This window comes from Lemur catta, chromosome 5 (assembly GCF_020740605.2).
Source record: "Lemur catta isolate mLemCat1 chromosome 5, mLemCat1.pri, whole genome shotgun sequence".
Taxonomy (NCBI): Eukaryota; Metazoa; Chordata; class Mammalia; order Primates; family Lemuridae; genus Lemur; species Lemur catta.
Window position 1 is genome coordinate 75,619,425 of NC_059132.1, and position 24,546 is coordinate 75,643,970.

A 24,546-nucleotide genomic window follows, 5' to 3' on the forward strand; every position below is an offset into this window, starting at 1 on the left:
CACTCCCATCACATCATATCAAGAGTGCATACTGTTAATATGACTTAGCACTGGTGATAGTAACCTTTATCACCTGCCTAGAGGGAGTATTTGTCGGGTTTGTCCACTGTAAAGTTACTCTTTTTCTCCCTCCCTTTGCATGTTGTACCTTTTAGAATAAAGTCTCTATGTGAAACACAAAATTAGGGAGTGGGGAATTATGTTCCACCTCCTTAAGGGTAGAGTAACTACATTAATCTTTTAGAAATCTTCTGTAAGGGATATTTGTCTCTTCTCTCCCATTTGTTAATTAATTCATTTGTTTATATCTGTATTGACTCATGAATATTTATTTTATACTTTGGGTTATAATGCAGTAGTACTTTATTTTTTTGCTCAAATTGTTCCAGCTTTGGCCATTGGAAGCTTTTTTAGTTGATTCCTATATTCCTTTGATACACTCCCATCACTGTGAGATTTTTTGTTGTTATTTTGTTTGTTTGTTTTTGAGCACTTTTTTAACTTTTTGGCACTGCTGAGGTACTCCAGGGTCATCTTGTATGTTACCTGGGCCAGGTCTAGAATCATCCATTTCTCCAAGGAGCATTGATTCCTTTTATGGAGAATGGCATTAAAAACCAATAACTGGGCACCATGTGTGTTCATTGCTATTGGTAAATCATTGCTTCTAGGCTCGCTTAGCAGATACAGCAAGGAAATATATGTGTGTACAGTAACTTGTGTTTATACAGATATCTAGAAATAGTTCTATATGTAATCATCTGTATCTACGTTAAGCTATATTCTTAGATTATTTGCTATGAGTTTCTTTTTCCATTGAAAAACTTACCCATGAATATTGAGGGATTTATTTTATATGGTTTTGGGAGTTTAGTAACAGAATTAAAGTAACTCTCCAATTATCCATTGCTAGAGGAGAAAAGCAGTTCAAATAATACCAAATAACAGGTACTCTGTTTGATTTTGGAATGAAATCAATGACAACAAACACTAAAAACAGATGACCACCTCTCTTGCTTCTTGGTTGGCTTCACTGCTTATGGTTTGGAACTCAGCTAGCCATCTATGATGAATGAGGCCATAGTACACTGAATAATTTAGAGTTTATTTACAGCTAGTTTTCTTTTCAGAGGGTAATTTAGTTTTGAGGGTCTTATTACTTATTAATTTCTCTGTAACGCAGTCTGAATGGGGAAATTAAGAAGACTTCTCCAAACAGTTAATTTTGTTTCTTGGTTAAGAGTTGATTATGGTGATGGGGATAGGCATAGTTGGATATCTGTTAGATTGACTTTTAAATTGTTTCTCATTACTACGTATAATTAATGACATTTTGTCAAGGTTTTCCACTTTTGAATTTTCTAGACTGATGTGTTTATCTTAATGAGCAACCTGAACTTAATTTATCAGTATCTAAAAGGACTTGTAGGTATCTAGCAAAATAGCTTTTATAGATGCCAGATAGCTGTTGATATAAAGACAGAAGCATTATGTAAATGATTGTGTTTTAACTTATTTCTATTTATTTGGTTATTCTGTTTACGAAAAAAATTTGATATGCTTTGAACATCTTGTGTGGTAAGCCATTTCAGTTCAATGACATTTGCATTAGACCATAGGGAAAAGGATTATTTTTTCTATGTTAGTAAAACTATCATAGGAAACAAAATTGTTTTGACTAAAACAGAAAGATTTATATTTTGGATATTATTTTCAGCTTTAAACATGTAGTTATTTAATGGAGTCATGATACATTTTAACTCAATTTTTTATTATAAACAGTTCAACTTGAAAATTAATGTTGAATTATGAAATAAAAACACATCTTTGCCAAGTTTCAAGTTGTTATCTTGATATAAGCACTGTTTCTGAATGTAAACCTATTTTCATTGTCATCTCTAAAAATCCAGTAGGTTTCTGGATATTGTAAAGGTGTTGAATATAGATGTAATTGTGTACATTTCAGAATGTTTTATTTTGAATTATGAGTTTTGTTACAGCTTATAAAAGATACTTTCCTATTCAGACCTCAGGGCTGTTTTGGGACCTACAAATAAATGTGACCCCCAGTAGCTTCAATTCTTAATATTCAAAAGTTTAATACTCTTTAAGTTAAATATAATATGATGTTATTTAGCAGAAAGAATGTATTTTTTCCTTTTAACTTCTAACAAATTCTGTATCTAATGTTTAAAAAGTATAGAAAAAAGATGTGGTAATGTAAAAATGTGGGGAAATTGTGTCTAAAGAATTAAAAATCACTTGCAAAATAAACGTATTTTGGTAAAATAAAAATACAAGTCATATCATCTCTTACCATTTATCCATAAACGAGACAAGATGGGCATATTCTGTTGGGTTCCATCAAAAATGAAAGAAATAGAACCACTTTCTTTAATCCAGTCTCTGGAATAGCAATGATTTAACAGTCTAAAACTAAGAAAGATCAGATCAAAACAAGCCCAAGTTTCCCCCTTTTTGCTCTTAGTGTTCTGTATTTACCTCTTTAGTATTGTTCTTGACTCACCAGTCAGAACTCCTTGATTCCATACATTATTATTTATAGTACTTCTCAAACTCTTTTGCTGAAGTACCTTTGGAAAGAATCCTCCAATAGATCCTTTAGTATTAGATTTCTAAGTCTTTAAACTCAGTGTTGTTGTGAAGGCATTTTTTATTTTTTCTGGTATTCATGGAGTCTTTTGTTTCCTCTTATCTTAGGAATCCTGGCAAACCTCCTACCCTCTCTTTCCTGGGTTCTAAGAAGACCCTAAATGCACTTCAGAATTGTAGAGTATAAAATTCTCCCTCATTAAATCTGGGAAAAGTTCTTAAATGGTTTCCCTCTGTATAGATTGTCTACTCAGTTTTTAGAAACCAAAATGCGATTGTTATAATAAAATCAAAACAGCCACAAACAATTGGCTGAATTATAAGCTTCATGTTATATTATTGTGCATTTTAATAAATGCTAATTAGTAATTCACTTTGTAGGTCTTTGATTCTTATACTCATTAGTTAATGAATACCTTTGGCTGATTTATATTAATAGAAGCAGAACCCTAGAGATGACTTAAGACATTTTTGGCCTCCAGTATAACTGGCCTGTGAGGTCTGAACATTAGTGGTAGTTCTGTAGTAGTAGTTTATCATTCTGTTTTCAGGACAACTTTTAAAAATAACCAAATTCATGTAAAGATCAGAAAATCTGTATCTTAAACAGCACAAATTACAAGTTATTAATGTTTTAAATCTTATCACTCCCATGTATTTTAGTTATCAAAGTTATAAACAAGCAAACCTTTAAAAAGTAAATGAAGTAGATCAGAGCACCTAAAGAATATGAATACATAGATTTAGTACCTATATCTGCAGTTCTCAGAACTTTGGTTTCGTGTTTCTTTATCTGCCTTGAGTATTTGGTCTTCCCTAGAGCTGAATGATAATGATAATACAGTAGTCCCCTCTTATCCTCCAGGGATATGTTCCACGATTCCTAGTGGATGCCTGAAACCATGGGTAGTACTGAACCTTATATGCACTATATTTTTTCCTATACATACATCCCTATGATACAGTTTAATTTATAAATTTGGCATAGTAAGGGATTAACAACAATAACTAATAATAAAATAGAACAGTTATAACAATATACTTGTCTTAGTCCATTTGTATTGCTCTAAAGGAATACCTGAAGCTGGGTAATTTATAAAGAAAAGAGGTTTATTTGGCTCATGGTTCTGCAGGCTGTACAAGAAGCATGGTGCCTACATCTGCCTGGCGTCCGGTCAGGGCTTGAGGATGTTTCCACTCTTGGTGGAGGGCTAAGGGGAGCCAGTATGTGCAGACATCACATGGAGAGGGAGGGAGAGGAAAGGAAAGGAGGTTTTAACTACCAGCTCTGCTGGGAAATAATAGAGCAAGAATTCACTCATTATCTCAAGGCACCACACCATTCAGGAGGGATCTGCCCCCATAACCCAAACACTGACTATTTAGGCCTGCAACATTGGGGATCAGATTTCAACATGAAGTTTGGAGGGGTCAAATATCCAAACCATAGCGATACTGTAATAAAAGTTATGTGAATGTGCTCCCTCTCTTTCTTTCAGAATATCTTATTGTACTGTACTCACCCTTCTTGTGATGTGTCAATCTGTTAACTGAGATAGCTGCTAAGTGACTAAGGGTGGTAGCATGTACAGTGTGGGACTGAGCTGGATGGTGTGAGATTTCATCATGCTACTCAGAAGGGCACGAAATTTAAAACGTGAATTGTTTTTTTCTGGAATTTTCCATTTAACATTTTTGGACCATGATTCACAATGGATAACTGAAACTATGGGAAGCTAAATTGTGGATTGTGGGGGTGGGAGAACTACTGTATTTTCCTAATTGGTGTTACTATTTAATATAGGGGAGCAGATGATAACTCCTATTTCACAAGAAAGTAAAAAATAGCAAAAATGAACTGCTTTAGCTTTCTTCCATTTTTCATTTCACTCTTCACTATCTCTACAGGTTTCTTCTTCCTTTCATTCTGGCCTCAGTGAAAGAGATTTCCTCCTTCTATCTGAAGGGTAATTCCTCTACCTTTGCTCAGAATTTCATAATGTTTTTAAAAAAACTTTTATTTTTATCTAATTTTAGACTTGAAGAACAGTTGCAAAAATAGTACAGAGTTCCCTTTATATTCTTCACCTCATTTCCCCTAAAGCTAACATTTTACATAACCATAAGATATTATTAAATACTAAGAGAAGGAAATTAATGCTGGTATGATATTTAATTAAACTGCAGACATTATTAGAATGAAAGCAAATTTGCAACTACTGTTCTTTTTTGGTTCCAGGATCCTATCCAGGATCCCACATTGAATTTAGTTATTTCTCCATAGTCTCTTGCAATCTGTAAGTTTCTCACACTTTCCTTGTCTTTCATGACCATGACACTATTGAAGAGTACTGATCAGTTATTTTTTTAGGGTGTCTCTCAGTTTGGGTTTGTCCAGTGTTTTCTCATGGTTGGACTGAGCTTTTGCATTCTTGGCAAGAATACCACAAAAATGATATGTCTTTCTCAGTGCACTGTATTAAGGGGTTTATGATGTTAATATGTCTTACTAACTTATAATTACTTGATCACTTGGTTGAGTGTGCTGAGTTTTTCCACTAGAAGCTACTATCTTTCCCCTTTTAGTTGGTACGTAGCTTGTGAAAGATACTTGGAGACTATAAATCCTGTTTTTCCTCAAACTTTTGCCCTCTAATTTTAGCATCTATCAAGTGGATCTTGTCTGAACATTTATTATGGTGATACTGTTTCCCTCTTTCCTTCTGTGCTTATTAATTGAATTAGTAATTCAATTAATGACTGTGTTCTATTGTGAGGAAAAATGGTCTCTTCTCCTCCATTTACTCATTTATTGGACTCATTAATATTTGTTTTATTCTATATGGTTAAATCCAATACTGTAATTTATTTTGTTTCTCAGTTTGTTCCAGCATAGACCATTAGGGGCTCCTTTAGTTTCGCTATTGTGTTCTTTCAACAAGCCCCCACTTTTTTTTTTTAGGTTTTTGTTATTTTCTAATACCATTATATCAGTATGTGAAAATTACTATGGTTCTAAGAGTCAGAATTATTACAAAATATACAGTATATCCAGAGAAGTGTCACTCCCTCCTTATTTCTGCTACCCTGTTTCCATTCCCTTCACTTCCAACTTCTTTCTACTCCTTCCTTGCCTGTCACAGGTAGGTAAGCTGTCTCCTTAGTTTCTGGTTTGTCCTTCCTGTATTTCTTTTGTTCCAGAGAGCAGAAATGTGTATTTTCTTGTATCCCCCTTTATTCTTATATGAAAGTAGCATATAATAGGATTTTTTTTTAGACTTTGCTTTTTTCAATTAACAAAGTGTCCTAGACATCCATATCATAGAGATCTTCCTCATTCTTTTCTCCCCCCATAGTTACACAGCTTGGATGTACTATAATTTATTCAGTCACTTTCCTGTGTTTCCAGTATTTTACAATTACAAAGAAAACTGCAATGTCTGTATGTTTTTGTGTAGTTGAAGATGTATTCCCAGGGTGGTAGATTCCTAGAAGTGGAATTGCTGGAGCCAAAGGTAAGTGCATATATGATTTTATTAGGCATTATCAAAGTTCCCTCCACAATGGTTGTACCAGTTTGATCAGCAATGTGTGAGAGTACCTGTTTCCCCTCACATCCTCATTAACAGAATGTTTTGTCATACTTTAAAATTTTTGCTACGCTAATAAGTGAGAAAGGGTATCTCAGTGTTGTTTTAATTTGCATTTTTTTAATTTTGAGTGAGTTTGAGAAGTTTTTATATATTTAAGGGTCCTTTTAGCATCTTTTTTCATGAACTGACTGTTCATGTCTTTTTCTGTCTTTTTCTTTTCCCCTTTTTCCCCTTTGTTTTTTAAGACTTCTTTATATATTAGGGATATTAGCTTGTTGTGGTATATGTTGTGAATATTTCATCCTAGTTTTTTAGTTGTTTTTTGGCTTTGCATATACTGTTGTTATATAATTTTAAAAAATTTTATGTAGTCGAACTTATTAGTATTTTCTTTTATTGTCCCTGGATTCTGAGTCAGAATTAGAAAGCCTTTGCCTATACCAACTTTAAAGCACAGTTCAACCATGTTTTTTTCTAGTACTTTATATGGTTTCATTTTTTACATCCAAATTCCTAGTCCATTTGTAGTTTATTATGTATGGTGTGAGATACAGTTCTAATTTAACATTTTTTCGAATGGCTACCTAATTTTCCTGACACCATTTATTGAAAAGTCCATCTGTACTTCAGTGATTTGAGATGCCACCTTTGATATATACTAAATTTCTTTGTATTAATATATTTAGGTCTAATTCTAGACTTTTTATTCTGTTTCACTGGTCTCTTTGTTCATGTGTTAGTCCCACACTGCTTTAATTATAGATGCTTTTTAGTATGTTTTAATGTCTGATAAAGGTAGTCTCCCTTGTGGTTTTCCTTTTTCAGTGTTTTCTTAGCTATTCTTGCATGTTTGATTTTCCATATCAACTGTAGTATCAACTGGCTAAACTTTATAAAATAGTTTGTTCATATTTTTATGCATCTCATTGAATTTATTAATATAAATTAATTATAGATATATATATTAATATAAATTAAGGAAGGAATAACATCTATCTAATGTTGTCATCCTAAGAACAGGGGATATCTTTTCATTTGCTCAAGTCTTCTTTAGTGTCTTTCAGTCATGCATAAAATTTTTTCTCATATAGTTTTTACACGTTGTTTAGTTTATTCCTAAGTATTTAATCTTTGTTGCTATTGTAAATGTGATTTTCTCTGCCATTATGTTTCCTGATGATTGTTTTTGTATATGAAGGCTGTTCATGTTTATTTGTTAATTTTGTGTCTTGCTTAATTTACTGAATTCTTTTATTTTTGAGTTAATTTTAGTAGTGATTCTTTGGGGTTTTTCGGACATACTATTGTATCATCTTCATATAGAGATACTATTACTTCTTTACCTGTTATTACTTAAATTGATTTCTCTTACCTAGTTGGATTGGCTAATACCTCTAATACAATGTTGAGTAGTAGTGGAGATGGTGGGCATCGTTGCTTTGTTCCTGATCTTAGTGGAAATGCCTCTATTATTTATTTATTAAATAAGATAATGGCTATAGGACAAAAATGTATATATATTTTATCATATTGAGAAAAATACCTCTTAATTTCTATTTCCTTGAGTGTTGAATTTTGTCAAATACACTTCATCTCAGTGTGTATGGAGAAAATTGTATATTTTTCCTTTTAGATTTAGGAATATGGCATATATTAATAGATTTTGATTGCCTATTTGAATCAATCCTGTACCCCTGGAAAAAAATCCCACTCAGTCACATTGTGTTATTTTCTTAATATGGTATTGGATTCTGTAAGCAAACAGTAAAATTATTCCCTCCAGTGTATTTCAAGAGTAAACATTTTTTTTCTTTGCATTATAGTGGCTAATATGGTATGTGGTACTTATTTATTTGTGTATCTGTCTCCCTGATTAGGTTCAGGATGCTTTTAGAACCTGAACTAGATTTTACTCTTCATTACCCTTAGTGCCTAGCAGAGTTCTTCATATATAATTGCATTCTCTAAATGTCATTGAATAAGTTAGAAGCAGAAATAGCCCATTAAACTTTTATTGAATGAAATCTGAGTATCATGTTTCACTTAGATAATAAGCAGTCACATCTGTTATCAATACTAAGGAGCACTGGCCATGAAGATGGGAAAGACCGGAGTTCTAGTCTGGTACTTCGTTTTATGTAGGCCACAAATAACTAACATTTTGGCTTCAGACACCTTTGGATCACAGTTTTTTTATCTATCAAAGCAAGTTGACACTCTGATCTTTTAAATTCTGTTTCATATCTAAATGATTTTATGAAATTATTTTTTAATCATTGAGGTATGCACTTTTACATTCTGCATAAGAATTTTTCTGAACTTTTGTCTTTAGAATTATCTATCTGCTGTAATCAATAGATACGCACATGATTATAGATAGTTTTGAAAAGCAAATTCTGACTATAAATAAATTAGTTCTCTTATGAGATATTTGTAAGAATGTCAGTGAGAGATAACAGCTCTTTTAACGAAATTATTTAATGTATGCCCAACACATTTTACTTTTAGGTATGTCTGACAGCAGCAATGATACTACATCTCTTGGTGCATCTAAACAAGCTACAGAAGAAGTCAAGTCTAATTCTGAGGTGATTGGGTGGTATCTATATTGTTTTTTAAAGTCAGCCCATCTCAATCAAGGTGTTAGACTGTCCAAATTGACTTAATTGGCTTAAATGTGCCATTCAAAATAAACTCTTATACATGTAGTCACAGGAAAGGGGGGAAGGGAAAAGAGCTTTGTAATGACAATTAGGTTGTCATTTGCCTTGGGACATTTGAAATTCTAGAATATAGCTTATTTGTCACATAAAAATGAACATAGAAGCTATAGGTCAAACTACAGTTTTCTATTTAAATATGAAATATGACAATGGCTGGAAGTTTCTGTTGAAGTATAAGTAGTAGTATGCTCACATTTTGAGCTCATCCACTCCCATAATCCCTCTCTAGTTTGGTATGCTTTACAGTCCAGGTGTAGAGTTTTTGAAAAACTGCTGAGTTCTGGACTTCACTTTGGACTTGCTGAATCTAAATCTTCAGTGATACACATTGGGCCATGCGTATTTTTTCTTTTTGAAAGTTCTACAGGTTATTCTGATATATACCACCTAAGAAGCACTGTTTCAATTCTTTAGAATAAGGAGAAGGAGATTAAGCAGTTAATTTTGCATTGACTTCAAGTCAATGGATGTTTTTTGAATGCCTAATAGTAGTAACACTGCTTATATTTATAGTGCTTTAAGATTTACAGAGTAGTACTTTCATATTGTCTCATCTTGATCTTTAGAATAATTCAGTATAATTCAATTAGGTAAAATCAGTGTGCTGTAGTTATAACATCTTTATATAATGTTGCCTGGGTTAGAGTGAGTGCCGTGGCGTCAGCCTAGCTCACAGCAACCTCAAACTCCTGGGCTTAAGCAATCCTACTGCCTCGGCCTCCCGAGTAGCTGGGACTACAGGCATGCATCACCATTCCTGGCTAATTTTTTCTATATATATTTTTAGTTGGCCAGATAATTTCTTTCTATTTTTTTTTTTTAGTAGAGACGGGGTCTCTCTCTTGCTCAGGCTGGTCTCGACCTCCTGACCTCGAACGATCCACCCGCCTGGGCCTCTCAGAGTGCTAGGATTACAGGCGTGAGCCACCGCGCCTGGCCCACGGTAGCTGTTTTAAAGGTGAGGTTAATAATTCCATTTTATAAATAAGGAAATTGAAAGTTACAGAAATAAAGTGACTTCTATAAAGTATAAAAATGGGGCGCGGTGGCTCATGCCTATAATCCTAGCACTCTGGGAGGCCGAGATGGGAGGATTACTTGAGGTCAGGAGTTCAAAAGGGGCAGAGCTGGACCCTAAGTCCGTGTCTCTAATACCTTGATTAGTTCTCCTGCAACTTCATGCAGTGGGCTTATTCACCTAGTACTCTGAACCATGCTGAATTAACACTTTGTAATAAACACATTAACACTTTTTAAAGAAAGTTGTATTTTTACTAGTACAGAATGAAATTTCAAAGACTATTTGAATTATGAATTTTAATATAGTGCTTCCTTTTTTTTATAGGCAAAAGTCTGAATAATTTCATCTGACACAGAAGGCATTTGTGCTTTTTGGTATTGGAACAAAATATGGTCTTTATTGACATGCATAATTAGTCTTCGAAGCACTGCAATCTTCATTATCTGAAGCCATAACTAGAACTGTTAAGGTTGAATTGGCTTCTCTTCTTTCTTTTCTTCGTTTAATGTTTACTTTCTTCACTGCTTTGTCTAAAATTGACTGAAATTAAGAATTTAATCCTTTAAGTTAAAAGAATTGATAGCAGGACAAAATACCTACTGAACATATGCAGTCAATGAACATAGCATTGGAAATATTTCACAGTACTTTTTATTGCATTTTCAAATAACTTTAAAAAAAATAGTAGATTTAAGAAACAGCTGGAAAAACATTAAGCGCATTATTATACAACCTTGTTTTTGCTTGTTCAGTAGTAAACTGCATTAAAGAACAATGTTAAAGGTGTGTGTTTTAGTAGATATAATGCCTTATATAGTTCCACAAGTCTAAGTAAGGCTAAGACAAGTTCCTTTAGATCCTGTCTAGAAAGTTTCTACATTGTTTCTAAGCATTTTAGAAATGAAGTTTCACTATGAATAATTTAGTGTATTGATAATAGCAAGAAACTTATTTCTAGCATGCCTTTCTTTTGCATTAAGATGTTTTTTAATCTTTGGATGAGCCTTTGTTAATGATACCTCTTATATTTTCCTTATGATATTCACCTATAAATGCTAAACTGTCAAATGTAAAGTCTTTTGTTATATTAATGTCAAGGTATATTTTCAGGATTTGAAAAACATAATTAGTACAAGAAAAAGATTCTGTGAGAGTTTTTTTCTTTTAGCCCTACGTCTTGGGCAGCTACAGACAGGGCTTTAGACTAAGAGTTGGATTGTTGGGGAGGAAAGTTACTATATATCCTGAGGGTAAAGATAAAGTTAGTAAAGATTTGTCCACTGTCCAAATTGGCCAGTAGAAAGAGAGTGGGGGAGAGTATGGTATGAGAAGCAGCTAGAAATAAAAATAGGCTCATAAGCAGTTTTATGAGCCATGTTATCACTATTGTAATGCTGAGAAAGTTTGCTGGAATGCTGTTTGGTCCACCAAGAGAAGGCAGGGGAGAGCTATTCTCCCCCAGTGCAGTTGAAAACGGTTATATTTATGACATTTTGAGTAAGTATTAAGACCCATGGGGCCAGCTAGTCTAAGAAGCAATTTATAGCATCAGGCTATTTACAGAGTTTCTCAACTTGACATGACTGACATATTTGGTGAATAATTTTTTACTGTGGGCAATTATCTGACAGCATTGTAGAATGTTTTGCACCATCCCTGGCCTCTACCTTCAAAATGCCAATAGCACACCATCCCCAGCTGTAACAACCAGACATTGCTAAATGTTGGGGGAGGTCAAAATCCACACCCCACCTCCCATATGTTTGAGAACCACTGAGCTATCAGGATCAATGGTAGCACATGCATATTTTCTGGCAGTTGATGCCATTTTCAACAACAGGCTTGTTATCCTGGAACTCCTGATTCCTGGGTGTCCTAGTTTAGTTCTGCAACTGCCAAGTGCTAAGAGAAGGAGGTTCCTGGATGTAGCTGTCTCTAGGGCTCTTGTATTAGCAGAAAGCCCTAATGATATAAATGGAGATGATGCTTCAATCTTGAGTTGCTGGAAGCGAACAGAGTAAATTAAGACAGGTGCCACTCTTTAACTGTGGAGGATGGTTTAGAAGTAGAAGAAACAATAGTACAATTTGTCAACATCAAGAAAGTAGTGGGTTTGATTCATATAAATGTCCAAATGTATATATATTGGTTGGAAGGGCCTGTTGATATTTTTCAGTCACTTTTGGAGAGGCAGCGTAATGTGGGAGTTAAAAACTGAAACCAATTTGCCATGTTTGAATCACCAGTTCCTAATCTTTCTGTTTTCTTACCTGTGAAGTGTGAATAATAATGGTACCTAGGTCCCAGAGTTGTTATGAGGTTAAATGAGATAATGCACATAAAGCAAGTGGAATTACGTTAGTTAATATGTGAAAAACACATAGAACAGTGTCTGACGCATAGGAAGTACTCATTAAGTGTTAGCTCTTACTGTTGTAGGGCTTCATAGGCAAGAGGATGCATTATTTAAATTAGTTAAATTCCTTAAATTAAATTAGTTAAATTCTTTAACCTTTCTCAGCCTCAGTCTCCTCATCTGTTAAAATTGGGAAAGTCATATTTATCTCATGGGGCAGTTGTGAGGGTTAAATGAAATAGTTTCTGTAATGTGCTTAGCACAGTGCCTGGCATGTAGTAAACATTCAATAAAGGCCAACTTTTTAGTGATTACTGTTGATATTAGAATAGGGAACCATGAAGCAATCAAACAAGTTTCATAGCACTCTGACATTCTGAAAACTTGCTAGACCATTTCAGAGTTATCACTTGATACTCAAAGGCATTCATAAAAACATTAGAAGACTGTTTTCCATTTATGTACTTACTGATTGTAAGTCTGATATCAAGGTCTTATGTCGCAAGCAGTTTTGAAACCAGCTCCAGCTCATTTACTCAGAAAAGGGATTTACTAAGAGGATGTGAGGCAGCATAGAGAATTTTCAGGAGGGCTGGAAAACCAGGTCCCAGGCTGCACATGTATGACAATTGATCCAAATCGTGGTTCAGCTATGGTCCAGTGAGGGTGCCAGATTGCTTAGCACCAGATGTAGCAGCGTGCACTGCCAGTACCCCTAGTTTTGGTGACTGATGGATGCTGCCACTAGTGCTATGGCCACACCTGACCCAGGAATTTGATTTTGTTGCAGTTATTGTTGCTCCCAGGTGAGTTCCTTGATATCCCTTTTTTGCACTACTTTCTGATTCTAAGTCTGGGGCAAGTGATTTTGACTTGGTAGAGCTTAGGTCATAATGGCAGTGCCTTAGAGCTTGGGAAACTAATAATATTAACATATATTATTAACATATATTAACATTATTGTTAATAATATTAACATGTTAACATATATAACACTTATTATATGCCAGGTACTTTCTAAGAACTTCATATATATTTTATTTGATGCCACAACATGTTAACATGTTAACATGTTAATAATATTAACATGTTAACATATATAACACTTATTATATGCCAGGTACTTTCTAAGAACTTCATATATATTTTATTTGATGCCACAACAATGCTATGAGGTAGGTGCTGCAATCATTTTACAGATGAGGAAAGAGAACTTTAGGAACTTGCCTGAGGTTCACAGCTAGTAAATGGAGGAGCCATGAATTGAACCCAGCAATCTAGCTCCAGATATTTGCTTGTTTATCAAGTATTTTGAGCTTTTATATAATACAAGGCAAACTCTGCCTTTCTCCAAGCCTCACAGTGTGAGGCTTTTCCCAGCTTTGGTTGGGGATGGGGTTGGGCAGCCAAAAACAATGAGATGTATGTAATACTTGCTATCCTCGGACTTGGCAAACCAGTTATGCTGTTTTAAAAGATAAAAGATGAGGAACAGAGGGATTTTTTTTTCTTCATGATTACTTTTTATGCTCTGCCATTCTTTAGATACTCGCTATTCTTTAGATCCTCTCCTGAGGCAGTACTTCTGATTTTCAGACTGGATCAAACAGGGAATATATGTTTGTAAATGATACTTAGAAACTATGCAGTCATTTTTATAGTGAAAGAGTATTTGTGTAATTTATTTTTTGTGGGCGAGACATATTTTGGAAAATGACAAACTTCTTTTGGTGCTGGGTTTTGGAACGGCAAGTCAGTCCTTGTAGTTGGGCACTGTGATCAGGGTCCCACACCTCCCCCCACGAGACTGGTGTGGTTGCTCTGTGGGTAGATTTGGGGCTTGCAGGAAAAATAGATCCTCTGCTATTAGAGATAATAAAATGGAATTTTACCTTTTTTTCAAAATAAACCAACAGTTTATTGAGGTAAAATTTACATATAACATAAATGCATTCATTTTAGATATGTGGTCCAATGGGTTTTGCCAAATGTATTACTATAAACTTGGGAAGCCATAATCACAGTCAAAATACAGATATGTCCATCACCCTAAAATTTCTTGTGCTCCTTTGCAATCAGTTCTCCCCTATACCACCTCTATCACAGGCAACCACTGATCTACCATAACAGATTAGTTTTGTATGTTCTAGAATTTTATATAAGTGGAATCATATAGTACATTCTTTTGTGTCTGGCATTTTTTTAAATTAAAAGTTGTTGCATGCGTCAGGAGTTCATTCTGTCTTATTGCTGAGGAATATTTTGTTGTAAGGGGTATATCATAATTTATTTACTCATTAACCATGGGGTTTTTTTCTAGTTTTAAGCTCTAAGGAATAAAGCTGCTGTGAATACATATATACAAGTCAGGACATTTGTTTTAATTTCTCTTTGGTAAATGCTTAGGTGTAGCGTTGCGAAGTCATATGGTCAAGTGTATATTTGCTTTTATAAGAAATTGCTAAAGAGTTCTCCCAAATAAAGTATTTTTTTACATTTCCTCCAGAAATGTAGGCACGTTCTGGTTGCCCTTCATTAACATTTGGCATTATCAGTCTTTTTTACTTGAGCCATTGTGGTGGATATATGGTGGTATCTTATTGTGGTTTTAATTTGCATTTCCTTGATGACTAGTGATACTGAGCATCTTTCCATGTACTTATTTGCCATTCATATATTTTGTGAAGTCTCAAAATTTTGGCCAATTTTTATTTGTATTTTGTTACTGAATTGCAAGTATTTATGTATTTTGAGTATTAGTCATTTATCAGATATAGATATTACAACTAATTTTCTTGCCTTTTCATTTTTTAATGGTGTCTTTTGAAAGGAAGTTTTAATTTTGATGAAATACAGGTTGTCAGTTTTTTCTTTATTGTTTTTACTTTTTCTGTTTTATCAGAGATATGTTTGTCTACTCCAAGGTCATGACTCAGTACTACCCCTCCCCAAGATAACCACTCTTCAATTTAGTTGAATTGTACAATATGTACTCTTTGGTTCTGGCTTCATTTGCTGAACATATGTCTGTGAATGTTCAGTATATCCATGTTTTTTGATGCAGCAGTTCTGTTTTATTGCTGTATGATATTCCATTGTGTGACTCTGCCACAATTTATTTGATGGACATTAGTATTGATTCCAGTTTTTGGCACTTTTGAGTAAAGCTGCTATGAATATTCTTATACTTATCTTTTGATGGGCATATGCATTTATTTTTCTTGGGTATATTTCCTAGGAGTGGAATTGCTAGGTTATAGGCATATGTTTAATAGTACTGTGAAATAGTTTTTCCAAAGTGATTTTACCAAGTTTTACTTGCACAGCAGTATGTAAGTCTAGTAGCCCCACATACTTGCTACTGCTTGGTTTTGTCAGTCCTTCTAATTTTGGCCATTCTAATGGATATATATGGTATCTTATTTGTACTTTTAATCTGCATGACAGGTTGAACTGAATGACTTTTTAGGTGTTTCCCCATACTAAGGTTTTCTGTTTTTCAAAGTGGCAAAGGTTGTGACTAGAAGGCACAGCATGTATGTAACACAGGGACTTAAATGATAGTACATGTTCTTGGGTTTTTATATAAACACAATGGATGTTGGTATCGCTGATTTTGCTGTGTTAACCTTCCTCTCTTGTCTAGGATGTGCTCCTAGCATTGGTTCTCACCTGGCTGCACGTGAGAATCACTTGGCTATTTGTATAGGAATTTACTGGAGCCCGTCATTAAATCACGATCTCTGTAGAGAGGTAAAAAACTTCCCAGATAGTTCTAAGAGCAGAATGTGTTAGTCTGTTTTTGTGTTGCCATAAAGGAATACCTGAGACTGGGTAATTCATAAAGAAAAGAGGGTCATTTGGCTCATGGTTCTGCAGACTATACAAGGAGCATGCCACCGGCTTCTGCTTCTGCTGAGGGCCCTAGGGAGCTTCCAGTCAAGGTGAAAGGCGAAGAGTGCCAGATGTGGCACATGCTGAGAGAAGGAGCAAGAGAGAGCCCATGTTCTTTTAAACAACACCAGTTCTTACATGAACAAATAAAGTGAGAACTCACTCATTATCTCAGGAAGGGCGCCAAACCATTCATGAGGGATCCACCCCATTACCCAAACACCTCCCACATCCAACACTGGGGATCAAATTTCAACATGAGATTTGGAGAGGCCAAATATCCAAACTGTATCTCAGAGGGTTGAGAATCATTGGCATGTATGAATGAAACATTCCATTGCTTCTCAAGAGGCCTTTGATGTGCCTTGGCATGGACTTCTTTGTGTTTATTTTGTATCGTGTTCATTGAGCATCTTGTATCTGCAAGTTTTTGTCTTTCATCAAATTTAGGAAATTTTTGGCCATTAAATCTTCAGTACTTTCTCTGTACCATTTTCTCTCACCTCTCCTTCTGGTATTTCAATTACATATATGTTGGACCATTTACTATCGTCTAACAGGTTTCTAAAGCTCTTTTTTCTTCAATGTTTTCTCTCTGTTCTTCACCTTGGACAGTTTATTTTGATTTAGTTTAGGTTCACTTACTCTTTCCATCTCCATTTGGTTAAGTCTCACCAGTGATTATTTTTTTAAATTATACTTTTCAGTTCTAGAATTTCCATTTGGTTCGTTTTTTTTATTTTTATTTCTGTACTGAGATTTTCTATTTTTGCCAAGATTTTCATTCATTTAAAATAAATATTTTACTTGAGACTAGTTATAATAGCTTCTTTAAAATCCTTTTCTGTTCCAACATCTGGTTCATCTCAGAGTAATTCTATAATAGACCAATTGTCTTTTCCTTGGGAATGTTTTCATTTTCTTGCTTCATTGTATGTCTAGCAATTTTGGATTATATTCTGAGCATATAATTTGTATATTTGTCTGTTCTTTCACCAACATCACATTGTCTTGATCACTGTACCTTTATAGCAAGTCTTGAGTTCTGGTACTATTAAATATAATAGACACAGAATTATTTTGATAAAACTTGTCAGCTAAGGTTTGTGGATTTTTAAGCTAGTGATTCTTAAAACCAACATAATTCTACTCTTTGCTCTTGTGCTCTTATTTGTCTTCACAAAATAGAGCTGCTATAGTTGAATTAACAACCAAGCTCGGCTTTCTGTAATATTTTTCCAGTTGTAAGTGGTGGTCTATTATAACACTATTTAAGAGGCAAGGATAGTGCCTCCTGGTACCTATAATAAGTACATAACTTGTTTTTAATCAAGAAATTTAGGGCTGGGCACGGTGGCTCATGCCTATAATCCTAGCACTCTGGGAGGCCAAGGTGGGCGGATCCTTTGAGCTCAGGAGTTCAAGACCAGCCTGAGCAAGAGCGAGACCCCGTCTCTACTAAAATAGAAAGAAATTATATGGACATCTAAAAATATATATAGAAAAAATTAGCCGGGCATGGTGTCACATGCTTGTAGTCCCAGCTACTCAGGAGGCTGAGGCAGGAGGATCACTTGAGCCCAGGAGTTTGAAGTTGCTATGAGCTAGGCTGACACCACGGCACTGTAGCCTGGGCAACAGAGTGAGACTCTGTATAAAAAAAAAAAAAAGAAACTTAGGTTGAGTGCAGTTAAAACAACCAGATCAATTTTTTATTATATTAGTATTATGTTTATTATGTAAATATTAGGTAGGTCACAATTATAAACAATTTTAAAGTGATGTTAATAAGTGCTATAAACATGAATATTATCTTTTGAATATTTGCCTTTTATGATTTGGTATTAGTTATGGCTTTTTTTGTTTCTTCTTTTTTTTCCAGGAGTCTACCATGGATCAAGAATCTCCCAAAAATTCAGCAGCAGAAATTCCAGTGACTAGTAATGGAGAAGTTGAGGACTCTCATGAACATAACTTTAATAGAGTAAGAACACTTTTCTTTCTCCTAATGCCAAAAATCACAACAAGCCTTTAAATATTGAGATGAAGTAATAAATAAAATTTAATATGGAAATTTTTTCTTAGATTGGTTTCAGCCAGTGATCTAATGTCATTATATAGGTAGACTAGGTAGGTCATTTTAGCAATTTGTCAAGTTTAAGCTCCAGGCCAGAACACTATTAGGCTTTGGTATTATTTTCAGTAACTGACCAGAACAAGAGTGTGTCCAATGATTTTGGCATATAACTTTACAAAACTACTTAATTTTATTTGTGATATGAAAAAATTTTAACTGCAGATTATCCTTTTAAAAATTGGCACTGTCTAATCTCTTTTCTGTATGTCCTTTAGTGCATAATTCCTAAATAGCTGCTCTTGATTTTGCTATTCACTTTCTAAAGTGGCATACTTGACTCTGTGGGAAATAAAACTTGGGGTGCTTTTAATTTTGATCTACCTCTCAGTTGAAATTTAAATTTAATGCATTTTAATGGGAATACCATGGGTTTAAAGATAATCTGGGTTCAAATTGCAGCTATGCCATGTCTAGTTGTGTAACCTTGAGCTGATATTTATTTAATCTTCAGGTTTTTGTTTTCTAATCTCTATAATGAAAATCTTATTTACTTTCATGAGAATATTAATATTAAATGAGATAAGTAATATGTTTAATATGGTCGTAGAAATGATAGTGATGGTTATTATTTCTGGAAATATTTACATTAAACATCCCTTTTTATGACATTTGATGTTAAGTATACAACTTTAAAAATAGTTTTCATGTTTTTGAAAAAGTAGTGGTTGAAATGTACTTGAATTATTTTATAGTTTAAATCAGACTCTTCGTATGCTTAAGAATAAAATCCCTTAGTTTAACAGAAAGTAATAATTTAGATCAAGATTTCTCAATCTTCGCACTATTGACGTTTTGGGCCAGATAATTCTTTGTTGAGGGATGTTCGCCTGTGCATTGTAGGACAGTTAGCACATTCCTGGCCTCTTCCTACTAGATGCCAGTAGCGTCCTCCAGTTGTGACAAGCAAAAATGTCTAAATATTGCTAAATGTCCCCGAGGGTGGGGAGAAACTCATCCGTGGTTGAAAACCACTGTTACAGATAGATCAGTTTATTGATGTTAGAAAATACTATTGAAGTTTATTTATTTTTGTGCCTCTACTGTCTTTTGAAAGGAACGAAGGTGTCTTTAAGCTTGAAGTTCATTATTTTAATTGCAAGTACTTTAATTTGGTTTCGGAGCACCTGTGGCCCAATATAGAGTGACTCAGAAGCAAGAGACTCTTAAATTCTGAGCACGCAAAAGAAATTTTCACTTCAGGTTTTATCCTTTATAAGGTATGCCTGCATAAAAAGGAAACTCAAGGTACCATCATTAGACTCTAACAATTACTTTATAAATGTCTATTAGTTTATACTCACCTTGATACTCATTATATCAGGATTTTAGTTAATGATTTCTTCGTCTTATTTTTGGTAACAGCTCCTTTTACAAACTTAATCAGCAAATATTTATTGAGTATCTGCTGTGTACCAGGCACTGGGGATATAGCTGTGAACAAAAGTATCTGCCATCAGGACGCTGACATTCTAAAAGACAATCATAAAAGCTAAGAACCTTTATTTAAGAAAAATGCAGTATATACAAAGTATTGCATTCATTGTTGGGGAAGTTGCCTGCCGCCTTAAGCCTATTCTTTTTCTTCTTCTTTTTTTTGAGGTATAGTTTATACACAGTAAAAAGCACAAATGGGCCAGGTAGGGTGGCTCACGCCTGTAATCCTAGCACTTTGGGAGGCTGAGACAGGATGATTACTTGAGGCCGACTAACCTGAGCAAGAATAAGACTCCGTCTCTACAAAAAATAGAAAAATCAGCCGGGCATGGTAGTGCACACCTATAGTCCTAGCTACTCAGGAGGTTGAGGCAGGAAGATCACTTGAGCCCACCCCGGAGTTTGAGGTTGCTGTGAGCTATGATGATGCCACTGCAGTCTAGCCTGCGTGACAGAGCAAGACCCTGTCTCAAAAAAAAAAAACCAAAACCAAACAAACAGAAAAACCCCACAAATGTTAAGCATGCTGCTCAATGGAACTATCACCCAGAACATTTCCAGGACCTCAGAAGGCTCTCATACTGTTCTAGGCAATACACCTCCCTTCATCCCTGGATAACCACTGTTAACCTAACTCTATGTTCCTAGATTGCTTTTGACTGTTCCTAAACTACGTATCAATGGGATAATACAGTATATACTCGTTTTTGACTGGCTTTCATTCAACATTATGTCTGTGAGATTCGTTCATATTGCTGCTTATGGCAATATTTCAGTCTTTTAAATTCTGGTATAGTTTTCCATTGTGTTAATATACCACAATTTGTATATCCATTCTTCAGTTGGTGGGTATCTAGGTTATTCTGAGTTTATGGCTATTTTGAATAAAGCTGCTGTGACCAAGCTTGTAAAGGTCGTTTGGTGTACGTGATTATCTGTTTCTGTTAGGTACATACCCAAGAGTGAAATTTCTGGGTCATGAGTATATGAATGTTTGGAAAATGGTTGAACTAGTTAACAGTTCCACCAGCAATGAATGATAGTTCTATTAATAGTTGTTCCACATCCTTACTGGCTCTTAATAGTGTCAGAGATTACAATGTTAGCCATTCTGATGGAGGCATAATGGTGTCCCATTGTGGTTTTAATATGCAGTTCCCTGATGACTAATGATGTTGAGAATGTTTTCATATTTTTATTAACCATTGGATATTGTCTTTTATGAAGTGCCTTTCTGAGTCTTTTGTCTGTTTTTCTACTGGGTATATTCCTTTTTCTAATTTATTTGTAGGAGTTCTTTATGTATTCTGGGTGTAAGTCATTTGAATGTGTATTGCAAGTATCTTCTTTCAGTCTGTCTTGTTTTTGTACTCTATTAATGGTATCTTTTGATAAACAGAAGTTATTAATTTTTGTGAAGTCCAATTTATCAATGTTTCCTTCTGTAGTGATATTCATGTCCTGTTTGAGAAATCTTTGCCTACTCCAGTATCTTGAAGACACTCTATTTCTTCTAAAAGTTGTATTGTTTTGCTTCTCACACTAGGGTCTGTGATTGCTCTTGAATTAATTTTTGTGTACAGTCACGATTTTTTTCCCCCTCATGTAAATATCCAGATGATCCAGCACCATTTATTGAAGACTGTTTTTTCTATCCACGTGCAAAAAAATGAAATTATATCCTTATCTTACACCATACCCAAAAATTAACTAAAAATGAACTAAAGACCTAAATGTAGGACCTGAAACTATAAAACTTCTGGAAGAAAACATTTGGAAAAACCTCCATGATACTGGTCTTGGCAATGGTTTTTTGCATATGACATCGAAAGCATAGGCAACAAAAGCAAAAATAAACAGGTAGGACTACATCAAGCTAAAAAGTTTCTGCATAGCAACGGAAATAAACAAAATCAAAGGTAGTCTATGGACTGTGAAAAAATATTTGCACACCATGTATATGATAAGGGGTTTAATATCCAAAGTATATAAATAACTCGTATAACTCCATAGCAAAAAAAATAACCCAATTTAAAAATGGGACCTGAGTAGACATTTTTCCAAAAAAGAAATACAGATAGCCAACAGGTATATGAAAAGGTGTTCAGCATCACTAATCATCAGGGGAATACAAATCAAAACCACAGTAAGGTATCACCTTACACCTGTTAGGAAGGCTGTATCAAAAAGTTAAGAGAGAAGTGTTGGTCAGCATATGGAGAAAAGGGAACCCTTGTACACTTTTGGTGGAAATGTAAATTGGTATAGCCATTATGGAAAACAGTATGGAGATTCCTCAAAAAATCAAAATAAAATAGAACTGCTATAAGATCCAGCAATCTGACTTCTGGATATATATTCAAAGTAAATAAAATCACTATCTCAGAGATATCTGCACTCACCTGTTCATTGCAACATTATTTACAATAGCCAAGACAGAAACAACTTAAATGTCCATTGATGGAGGAATGGATAAGGAAAATGTGGTGTGTATGTATACACACACACATGTACACACAATGGAATATTATTCAGCCTTATAAAAGGAGGAACTCCTGCCATTTGAAACAATATGGATGAAGCTGAAAGATATTATGCTAAGTGAAATAAACCAGACACAGAAGGACAAATACTGTATGATCTCACTGATAAGACATCATATAGAAAATGTTGAACTCATAGAAACAGAGAGTAGAAGGGTGATTATGGGGAGGGTGGGGAGATGTTGGTCAAAGGGTACAAACTTGCAGGTAGTTATGAGTAAGTTCTGGAGGTCTGATATACAACATGGTAACTGTAGTTTATTAACTATATAATGTATTATATACTTGAAATTTGCTAAGAGAGTAGATCTTAAGTATTCTGTTTACAAAGATACCCACACACACAAGTGGTAACAGTGTAAATATAAATTAAAACATCACATTGTACACCTTAAAATTATATAATTTTATTTGTCAATTATACCTTAATTTAAAAGCTGGAAGGAAAAAAGACTATCTTTCCTTCACTGGGGGCTTTTGCTGTTAATCAGGTGATCATATATGTGTGGGTCTTTTTCTGGACTCTCTACTTTATTTCATGAGTGTGTGTGTGTGTGTGTGTGTGTGTGTGTGTGTGTGTGTGTATGTGTGTGTTCCTCAAAACAATACCACACTATCTTTCTTATTTACTAACTACAGTAATTAAAACTGGAGCAAATATCAGACCCAACCTTGATATGTGATAGTTAATTCCTACAGCTTTGTTCTTCTTCAAGGGCACCTTGTACCTTGAACCCAGAGTCTTTATTTAGTTAAGAACCTTTACTTGTCTTTGAGCAGCACTGAAAAAAGTTTTTCCTCCTTTCAGATCAATTTTAACTTTAGAATAAACGTGAATTAAGTTGTAACATATCAGTGTAAGTTCTTTGCCTATGCAGTCAAAGCCAATAACTTGCTCCTTTATAAATTTACTTGTGGCTTAATATCAGATTCTCCTTTTGAATATCCCCTTGTGATATTATTTCACTTTTGATGGGAAGGTAAAGAAGGGAAAAAGTAGGTGTTGTCTTGGAGGTCTCCCCTTATTGGATGTGGACTTCATCAGTGGGCAGTCCTCCAAAAAAGCATTAATCCATTTCAACCAGTATACTCTACTTCACCTCCCCAAAGAAATTCAGTGTAATAAAACTTAATTGTTTCTGTTTGTACCTGCTCTTATTAAAAAATATATACATCATGTGAGTCCTTTACATATTTAATATCCTTTAATTAAAATAAAACTTAGCTATGCACTTTTCCCTGTGAGTGAAAATAATATTTCAAAAGCATCTTTTGACTGTTTTGAATAAATTACACTCAAGATCTGTTAGGAATATGTTTGCCTAAATTTTGGTTCACTGTCCTGCCTTTGTTTTCCTGAGCAATAAATAGGAAATTACTTTTAACTTCAAGTCCATTTTTCTATTTTAATAGAAATAAAATTTTATAGGGAAAATAACTATTAAATGATCGCTTAGCATTGGAATGTATTCAGATGTAAAATTGGATCATACCAAAGTTTTCTGAGGTGCTTTACTTATATACGTCTTCCCTTTTTTTGCCTTTTTGTTGTTTGAAAGCTTATAATAGCATTTATTTAATGCATGCTGCATAATACACTTCAATAGCATCAAATGGTAGCTTATTAAGTTGTCATAACTTGGCTGGCCAGCTGGTGTCACTGTGGCACAGGCAATGAAATTGTCGATTTTTTTTGTTTTGTTCCTTACAGATGTTTGATTTTTAATTTGACTTCTTTTTTTAGTCTGTCCTAAGAGAGGCCCTGGTTAGGTGCATAGTCAACATTCAGATTTATGTAGACCTAGAAATCCTCTTGCCAGCAATTTAGTCATTACCTCATATGTTAATGTTTCTAGGTTTGTTACTCTTTTTATTAAGATGGGGCAATAGCTAGATGTGAAGAGGATAATAATCTTAGTCTAGATTTTTTTGCAGTAAAAATATTTCTGATTATAAATAAAAAATAATTTTTTTAAAGATTAGTAAATTTTAATCTCTAAGGAATTCAAATTATTCTTTGACTTGCAAACTGCATATTATTTATAATGGATGCTGTTACAGTGCTGGGCAAAATATTAGATCAGAAATTTGCAACTTATACCATGAGTTAAAGAGAGGAAGCAAATACTAGCTCCACATGTTTGAAAGTTCTTGTGAATTAATTCATAATTAGCAGATTTAGAGAAATTATCTTATTAAATGTAGCTAAAGTAAAACTTTTCCTGTGGAAGG

General features: G+C 34.3%; 1 protein-coding gene across 8 annotated transcripts in view; it reads left to right on the forward strand.

Annotated features, from left to right (window-relative positions):
• Positions 1–24,546, forward strand: part of ARFIP1 (ADP ribosylation factor interacting protein 1) — an 81,281-nt gene that overhangs the window by 8,999 nt on the left and 47,736 nt on the right. For 3 of the 8 annotated variants that reach the window (XM_045552129.1, XM_045552123.1, XM_045552124.1), the window contains exons 2-3: positions 8,715–8,794; positions 18,083–18,184. In XM_045552129.1, coding sequence (XP_045408085.1) covers positions 8,717–8,794; positions 18,083–18,184 — 180 coding nt within the window. In that variant the 5' untranslated portion in view covers positions 8,715–8,716. Of the gene's footprint in view, positions 1–8,714; positions 8,795–13,070; positions 13,113–15,984; positions 16,060–18,082; positions 18,185–24,546 lie in introns of those variants that run through there. The other 5 variants (XM_045552130.1, XM_045552125.1, XM_045552126.1 and 2 more) reach the window with 3 other exon arrangements.